General features: G+C 32.7%; 1 protein-coding gene across 1 annotated transcript; it reads right to left on the reverse strand.

Annotated features, from left to right (window-relative positions):
* Positions 1–8,095: 8,095 nt before the first annotated feature.
* Positions 8,096–9,008, reverse strand: LOC146539794 (uncharacterized). Its single transcript, XM_085207929.1, has 2 exons — positions 8,909–9,008; positions 8,096–8,577 (listed from the first exon to the last, which is right to left on the reverse strand). Exons 1-2 carry the CDS (start codon positions 8,991–8,993, stop codon positions 8,096–8,098), a joined length of 567 nt encoding a protein of 188 aa, XP_085064055.1. The 5' UTR covers positions 8,994–9,008.
* Positions 9,009–9,570: the final 562 nt, after the last annotated feature.

The following is a 9,570-nucleotide window of genomic DNA, read 5'->3' on the forward strand; positions in this document are numbered from 1 at the left end:
GATTTTCAAATTACGTTGCGTAATACCCTAGCTTCATTTTCATTGGAAATTCTGTACCATCTGGGATCCACTTAGTTAAAGTTTTAAAATTCTAACCTGTCGTAGCAAATGTCACGACGCAATTAGCGTCAATCTTTCCTTTGAGACCCTAGTAGCGCAGTGGGACGGCCTCTGATTGTAAACGCCATGGCAGTGGGTTCAGTTTCTACCTATGATAATGACTATATTTAATTATTTTAGTTTTCCATTCTTATAGAACAACGTATACATTTTGTTCCTCCATAAAAATTGGGCGGAAAGTGAAAAACGGAGTGTTTTAAATCTTTTTGATCTTATTATGCTAATTGCAAAGTCTATGTTACATTGTCTAATATGAAAATATTGAAAGTGCCCTAAGTGGAAGCAAAAATCATACAATTTTTGTATTAGACTACAAACGCGTTGGTTGAGTTCGTTTCTTAATCGGGGGAAGCATTATTTCAGCACTCTGATACGACAGAGCGCGGCGTTGAGTTACTAGCATAAGGAAAGTCTTGACATTAAGTTATCTTCACCCAACTAGGCTTGTTTAAATATTTAAACTACTGTACCTAATGATCATAAACTTATAAATAAATATCTTATAACAAAGTGAAAACTTTCAAGCTTTTTCTTTCCATTTGGCCTGTTTTTAAATAAACTATACTCTTGAGAAAGTTAAGCCATTACGATGAAAACTTATTATTTACTTACTATGTTGAAGTTTAGAACTAGGGGTTGAAGAATCCTTATGTATAATGAAATATCTTTAATATTTGATTTTTTCTTTATAGTGAAACAGAAAAGCTTCTTAAATTTTGTATAAAATTTAGCTCTAATTTAGAAATATTACATCCGATCTTAGGTCTAGGTACCATTTACAAAACTTAGATTTTGAATATAATAAATAGATTCATTATTTACAAAAAAATGTTTTTAATTTTTTTTGTAATAATTTTTCTTTTTTTAAAAAAAAATATAAGTTGACAGAAATTATATATTTTACATATAACTCTTGCACCGAATTAATACAGTATATTTATATAAATCAAGGGTTTCAAAAATGTATGATACATAATATACGTTTTATTATTTAATAAAAAGTTGGTTGTAATTTATTTATTCATAATTTTAGATAATAAAACAAAAAAATACTTTCAAACAACAAAATCGAAAAGAATTCTTAGAAGTTTCTCCGGAACAGCGAAACCCCATCCCGATCTATATTTACAGCACAAGGGCGTTTGATTCCGCTACACAGAAAGTTGTCGATTTAATATATAAACTTATTTGCCTTCTCTCTTATCGAAAAGTTAACGTAAAATTAAAGCTATTGTATTGAAAAACTTCGTATGAAAGAACTTTGTATGGAAGGTTCCTCCTTATTTTGTGATTTGGTTTGTAAAGGTTCTAGCAGGAGAAGCGTATGAAAACTGTACCTTTAACACTCACAGTAGGAGAGCTATGGGTGCCACAACCCTTCACGTTAACGATAACTATTGGAGATATATTTATCGAATTTTTAACTGAACGTGATATTCTTAAGTTTAGCATTATTACATTCTATTTTTTTTTAATAAATTATTTAATTTTGGAAGTGTATATTTTAGGGGCACTTTTATATTATACCACCTTGTAAATTGCTTGTCAAACTAATACATAATAGGAACAAATGTTTAACTATCAAAAACATAATTGGAATACTTGACGGATCTTATTAATCCAAATATAATATGTAAGACCTTATATCCTCGGATACGTACATACTAGCTAATAAAAATATATATTAAAATCATACGACTGCAAAAAGCTATGCGTGATCATGCATTAAAATCAGTGAGCGAACAATCGATCATCTCCTTTTATGGCTTTTTATCGATATGGTTGGATTTTTTATGTATTTAAATTGCACCTTCGGTTATATTCTCTCTACAATACAAAAAGGATTATCAAAATCGATCTATCGAAAAAGTTTATGCCTGCTTTAACACAAAAATATCCTCTGGTTTTTTATTGTTTGATAACATATTATGTCAAAATTATTTTATTAAATATTTATAGAGGCCAGTTGTGGCGCAAGTGGCACAAGCATGTGACTGTAAACGCTACAGGTTGTGGATACGATTCCCACTTATTTCTTCGCTCTGGTGTCAAGGCAAAGCGCGGCGTTGAATTCCACCACTCTATACGCAATGCCCCCAGAATTTGGTGAAAAGTGGGGGACGGTGAGTGTTAACATTCTCTCCTCTCCCTCTGTATATACTGCTAAAAAAAAATCTTTCCGATTGAATACACAACCGTCGTGTGAAACTGCGCCCAAATAACTTCTGTGACAATACTAATAGTAAAAATTTCTATAAGAAAATTGGAATTATACCATTATTATCAGAAATAGAGGACCAATTTGTCACAAACAATACTATATTACAACAATCGGAAAGTATCGAAAATCGAGCGTCGAGTAGTTCGACCAAAACTTTACTTTAACAAATTTTGATTCGTTCCTGTTAACACCGAAGTTGAATCTAAAATCCTTTAAGCTGTATTAGAAATCCTTTTCATATCATTACCTATAAAATAAACCTTATATATACTGTATTAAGTGTTATTATGAGTGTAAATAATAATATAGTTTGTCGACGTTAGAGCGGAATGAAAACTTTATTTTGAAAGCGACAATTGCCCAACTAGATTTTGCGAACTAATTGTTGGCACCGAAGTTAAAATTGTTCACTGGCTCACATTTAACGTTACGTTTAATCTATGGCTTGTGGGTTATATTACCTTTAGTAATTCATTATATTTTGTTTATTGGGTGCAAATAGGTTTAGTTTTTTATTTGTTTTGAACAAAAAAATGGGGCCAGTCGTGGTGCAGAAACACAAGCGTGCAAATGTAAACGTAAGAGATTTCCACTCGGTGATACAAATTATTTTTAATTGTAATTTTCTCATAATTTTAACGAGGCAAAGCACAACTTTGAGTTCCTTCACTCAACACGTAATGGTGGGAACGGAGTGTCTTATTATTAGGCTCTCAGCATCCCCTCATCCACGCAGGCTAAACCGCAAGTGGAATACTAGTATAATGTAAAACAATCTAGACCTAAAGTGTCTAGATCACAACTAACTCCAAGCCCTAATAGACTAATTTTCCACAAAAGATTCACATGAGCCGGGGAAAGTAACGCGGGCTTTTAAGAAGCTTACGTTAGCTCAGAACGTTCTTGACGTAGCGAGATAGCATCATTTTCACGACTTGCAGCTTTAAACTGTAGTGATGTATCGATATAGATATTTAAGTTATTTTAATTGTTATTTTTTTGGGTATTTTTTGCAATGTTTTTGGTGTAAATATAATTAACAATAGAAATATTATAGAACGTATGTTACGGTGGTGGGAATATCTAATTTCTTTTTGTTTCCTGAGTTAAAAGTTTAGGTCTAAACCTGCTTCTTGTTTACATCTAACAAGTTCTTCAACTTTTAAGTCCAATGGAGGTAAAACTCTTCTGATTATTTAACCTTTTTATTCAAAACGTTTAATTTATATATTGTTTGCTTAACATTTATATATTTTTAGCTTCATCTTATATCCCGAATATAAAATGGTAGGCAGAGAATACTTAATATAAAAACACCCTATTCTCCATTTTTCTGCTACTGAGTGGCGGAGTTCAACGCCGCAGTTCATCTTGACGTTAAAACAAGTAAATGAAAATAATTTCCGGAGTTAAAATTGAAACCTTAATCGTCATGTTTACAGTCAGACACCCCTACACCACGATGGGGATATATAATAATATCGATATATCGTAACAACATCTCTATCCCGCTAGCGAGGCTATCGCGATGCATCACTCGCTAAGCTGCGACTACAATATTTACAACCGAGCCGATCTGATTACAATGAGGGCTTTTCCTCAGTAACATTTCAATCTGGCATTTTTAGGCTGTTTGAGTCGTACCTTTTTTTAGGGTTGAATGGTATAGATTCTGTGTAATAGTTTTATGCCTAATCTATATTTACCAAATTAGATTTGATACATTTTTTATAATGCCTTAGAATACCAGTACTTTTTAAATTTATCTTCAAGTTTTCTCATTCAGTCAGAGAAAACCGAACGCTAAACACGAAGTGTTTGTTTGTTGTCTTTGCATACCTCTTTCACTTCATCCATGAACATCAGGGAGAACCCTCTTTCTTGTTACGTGACTTTTTTGCAGTATCATTCTTATTGTATTCTAGAAAGTCTCTCTTTGCCTCTCTTACCACTCACTCTTGCTTTTGGTCTTTGTCTTGCTTCAGTTTCATATTACTTCATAACTAATTTAGCTAAATACTTTACAAAAGTATAAAATAACGTTTGAATTTCTGGAATTAATTTAAATTATGTTTGTTTTGGATACTTCGTTTATTGACGAGGGCCATATGTGAGGGTTTTTATTACATTACGTTAATTGTTTCGATGTAGCCCACTTTGCGTGCGGTGAGAGTTACCTCGGGCACTTAGGACGTGTTACACAATTAACTACTTTGATATGACCACAGGGCGAAGCCGCAGATGAAACTACTTAAAAATAAAGTAAAATTTAGAATATAAAATCAGCAACATTCGAACAAGTAATGTAAATTCCGTGTTGGTGTAGCAGCACTGCATCTGATTTTAAACGCCATGACTGTGGATTCGATTCCCACCCAGAGGAACGTAGAAACTATCATTATTTCTTCGTTCTGGTAACGGGTAAAGCACAGCTTTGAATTATGCCGCTCAACTCGAAATGTCTCAAAAATTAGGAGAAACGTGCTGAATGCAATGTATTAACTCTAGGTTTCGTCTACCCATTGCTATATGTGGAATGCAGCGTAAAGTAGAAAAAAAAAAGAAATATTCAAGCAAAAAAACATATCTAAACGATCCGATTGAAAAGACACGATATAACTATTATCCCACAATTTTAAGTGCAAGAATAACAACTTTAAATCGTATAAAATTACTATAAAAATAAAAACCAATACATGTTCTGTAATATTTCAATTTTAACAGCCAATTTAAAATTTTCACTTTTAAAACCATTTAAAAATGAGTTATTATACATAAAAATGAGATTGCCGCCGTAAACCATGCGAACGTCAATCGATACCTTCACAGACGATTTGGCGCGATATTTACGACAGACTTCATTTTAATTTATTATTGGAATAATGAATAAAACAAACACGGCGTTCCATGTAAGTATGATTTATTGTGAGAATTGTATGAAATATAGAAATTGATTAAGAATAATTGTGGGTTTAAATCCAAGAAAACATTTCTACTCTAGAGAAATAAAGATCAATCTTAAACTTCAACTTTCTTGACTCAAACTTATGTATTTTAAAAGAGTAGGCAGAGGGGACCTACTATTAAACTATGTAATCCGTGAATGTTAACAGTTTCTATTTATATAGCAGAATTCAACGTCGTTCATTAATTTATCAGCTTACGGAAATATAAGGACAAGGAAATATAAAGCCTGTTTTCATCTGATACCTCACTTGAACTTTAATACTAAATAAAATAACCCCCCCCTCCCCCCCCTCCTAAAGGTATTGTTTAGGATGTAACCACAATTTTATAATTTTCAGATTTTTTCCTGAACTTCATATCTAGGTTCAAAACTAGGTTGAAATCATGGGACCGTAGATTTGAGTATAGGGTTTGAATTGCAACTTGATATCTCAAAGCGTCCCTGAGGTAAAGGCTCTTGACAGACAGACAGACAGACGGACAACAAAATGTTTAAAAGGTACGGACTCCTAAAAAAGAACAACGATACATTTTTTTGTATTATATTACTTAAGAATCCTATTATTGCTATGCAAATAAAATCACATAAACATTGCTTGAGATAACATATCTACTAACTTAAATAATTAAACCAAAGAACTTACAATTTTATAATTTAAACATTTTTTAACATTTCCAGTTGTGCTTTCCACGGTTTCAGTACAAACATCATACTTGTATAGTCTGGAGCATCACTCTGTGGAAGGATTTTAATAAACGCACGCCTTTCAAAACATTTTTCGTGCCGAAATTCGTCCCTCTAAAAGCTTTTCATCTTGTATACTAAGTAATTCATACGTGGAAGAGGTTGGATAACAAAATCATTCATAATTTCAAACAAAAAATCTTTTTTGTGAGGTAAGTTTAGAGAATCTAGTGTTAAAATACTCCTTTCTCCACTTTTTTTGGATTATCAAGACATTGTATGTTAATGGCAGAATAATTGCTGGTTTTGTTTACAATTACTAGACTGGAGAACGGAGGAACGGTTCTGGGGAACGGAGTGTCTTATCACAAAGTTACCCTGCTATAGCTGAGATACAGCATTAAGAAAAATAAACTTCACTGAGTACATCAAAGCTACAGCTAGTTTTAAATGTCAATTTATCTCAAAATAATATTCAAACCCATAACCACGTCAGTTAATTGGAGGTAGTATAAGCAGATACTACTTGAGACGCGTCTCACCGCAAACTCGTGTAATCGGTCACTTAGCATTCATTTCATTCATTTGTAATTATAATACCGACGATGCGCTGCCTGATTAAATTTACATGTTTAAGCGTATCACCTAACTAACTAGAGATATATGTATGTGTTTGTGTTACCTCATATCCCTTAAATGAAGATTTAAATAAGTCTTAAAGTGGTATAACTTTTTTGTATAAATATAAGTATTTGTAAAGGCCTTCGTGGCGCAGGGGCTCAAGCATGTCGTTCTCTTCCAAAATTGCAATTTACGCTACTTCGTCGTTAGATGTAATTATTATTATCAATAAATATAACAAGTTAACAATTCAGTCATATCACATTCAATAAAAAGTTAAATTTTCACTACAGTTCTTTAAATTTACATAAAATTCTATATTTATAATATTCCATTCAATTTTAACAGTATTTTATAGAAATATAAACCTTTGTTATATTGGAATATAAAGTGATTTTATTTATAGACTACCTTTTCCATATTCAAATCGTTGAAGCGAAATTTTTGATTAAAGGTTATAGGTAAAGCTAAATCTATATATAAATACCTTAATTTAAGTATATTAACATATTTATACATATACTTAACGCTGCTGTAAGAACACAAGAGGCCAGTCGTGACGTAGCGACCCAAACGTTAGCAGTAATTGTAAACGCGGCCAAGTTGTGGATTCGATTTCTACTGGATGTAATGAAATTAATATTATCATTCTCCCATTCCAAAGGTAAGCGTGGCGTTGAGTTTCGTAACACAGCAAGCAAAGTCTCAAAAATTCGGTGGAAAGTGCCGAAAGGGGTGCCATAACGTTCCTCAATTAGGTTCCTCAGCCTACCATAATAAGCGAAAAAAGGGTGAAGCTATTAAAAAAATATAATGAGAAATCTTTAAAGATATACAAATAAATGGGCTTATTTTGAAATAAGTAATTTTCTTTAAAGGAAAAGGAACATCACACTCTCCAAGCTAAGAGCAATATGAGGGTAGTATAAGAGTTGTACAGCTCATAATATTACACCTAGGGTTATTGCTGCACCTACACTTCAAGACCCTTAGATGAAGGGTAAAAGGGTTGCCCGCGTTTTATTTATTACATTAATAAAAATATAATGAAAAATTATATATTTATTTTATTTGTATGAATTTTCTTTTATTCCAAACTTTACGCTGTATCCCGCACATAGTAGGGTAGGTAGAGTGAACCTAGTGTTACGACACTTTCGTTACCTACTTTCTGTCGAAATTATCAGAGCGAGCAAACTCAACTGCGGTTTGTGTTCTTATCTAAGTGAGGAAGTGAAAATAATTTATTCCCCAGAGTGGGTATCTCATAAAAAATATTATTAAAAACTACTACTTTTTTTCAATAGAAGATTTAGCAGTGACGCAAAGCCTTTGATATACGAATTAATTTTACCAATAAATATTAATAATAATAATACTAAATACGTTATGGTTATTACAACAATCTCAGACTATTAATATAAAAAAAATATATTTAATAAAAACAAAATAATATTTACAAAATACAAGTTTTTCCAAGATTAAGTTTCGACTGTTATAATTTTGTTCCGCACTGGACGTACAATTTTCAAGTAATTGGTCCTCACACCGCCTACAATCGGCTTATATTTGCCGATTGCCACTTGTCGCGTAGTAAAAATGACTTTCTGCCTCTCCGTGGTGGAAATATCTTCGTAATTACGCTGAACGCTCAAATCATTGGCGCGTTTCCTCAATATTACTTCGAAACTGGATAACTTCATGTTCTTCTTCTTTAAAGGTACGAGGAATTTTTTGGATCTCCCCTTTTGCAATCTCTCTTTGTAGTTTCTACGCTTTGTACTTTTAGCACTGTCGACTTTAACTCTGTAGAGTATGGTTAAGTTTTTCGATTTCGCCAAAGTTTGGATGTCAGTTAGGTATTTGCTGAAGGCGTTCATGGCGTTTTCTCCTCTCACTTCGAAGCGTTTTGGGATTTCTGATAAATGACCAACTGGGCTTCTTATTTCGTTCTTGTGGTGTTCTGAAAAAAAAAAAAATATTTATTGAAATTATATTGTTGAATTTAACTATGAGGTAACCCTGGTCCAGAATCCACAACCTTCATAGCGCAGCGGCACAGTGTGTGACTAAACGCGAGGGTTGTAGCTTCGATTACCATTCTGAAAAACAAATCATTTTAATTGCCTCGCTCTAGTTCTAAGACAAAGCGCGGCGTTAACTTCCACCACTCAACACGAAATGTTACCAAAAATAGACAACACATGAGGAACGGAATACCTTAACACTAGGTTCCCTTTACCACAATCTCATATAAAACTATTTTTACCATAAAAAAATGGTCAATATCTCACCTTCATAATAATCCTGCGCCGTTACCCATCGTAAAATGAAAAGCGTGGTGACTAACCCAAAGTTATGAGCTCCACCGGCTCCCATAGCTGCTGTTTCTAACAATATATCCCAAAGCGTGATTTATAATGCCACAGGTGGTATATATATTGGGAAGTAAAAAATATAAAAAGGTAAACAATAGCGTTTGTTCGTTGAAGTTGATTAACCCAGTAATGGATGGTTTAATTGTTTTATTTGATCGTACTCGCAGCTGGCTGGCGTGGCGGTTGTATCTTGAATTTTATGTTATTTTGTTAATAATTTGTTCTTTTTGTAAAGTTTGATTTGAAAAATAGTTTCTGTTTTGCAAACCTGGTAAGATATTTAGTTTTTTTTTAATTATTTATTTTTAGTATTGAAACACTGTGTTCCCAGTAAGACGCTTCTAATTCGCAATTGTCTGGAAGCATTACGTGTTGAGTGGTGGAGAAATGTAAATGTTAAATACTTCATTTCCTCGAGTGAAAATCGAACCCAGAACCTATCGCGGTAACAGTCACATCCCTGTGCCTCTGTACAAATAATCTTGGATTTAAATAAAATAAATATTATATATGTAGGTACTTATATTTAACAGAAAATTATTCAACAATCTATTAACCGAAATCAAATATTTATACAA

The sequence above is a fragment of the Heliconius melpomene genome, chromosome 3 (genome assembly GCF_056956725.1).
Source record: "Heliconius melpomene rosina isolate 202511_hmr_F chromosome 3, ASM5695672v1, whole genome shotgun sequence".
NCBI classification, from domain to species: domain Eukaryota; kingdom Metazoa; phylum Arthropoda; class Insecta; order Lepidoptera; family Nymphalidae; genus Heliconius; species Heliconius melpomene.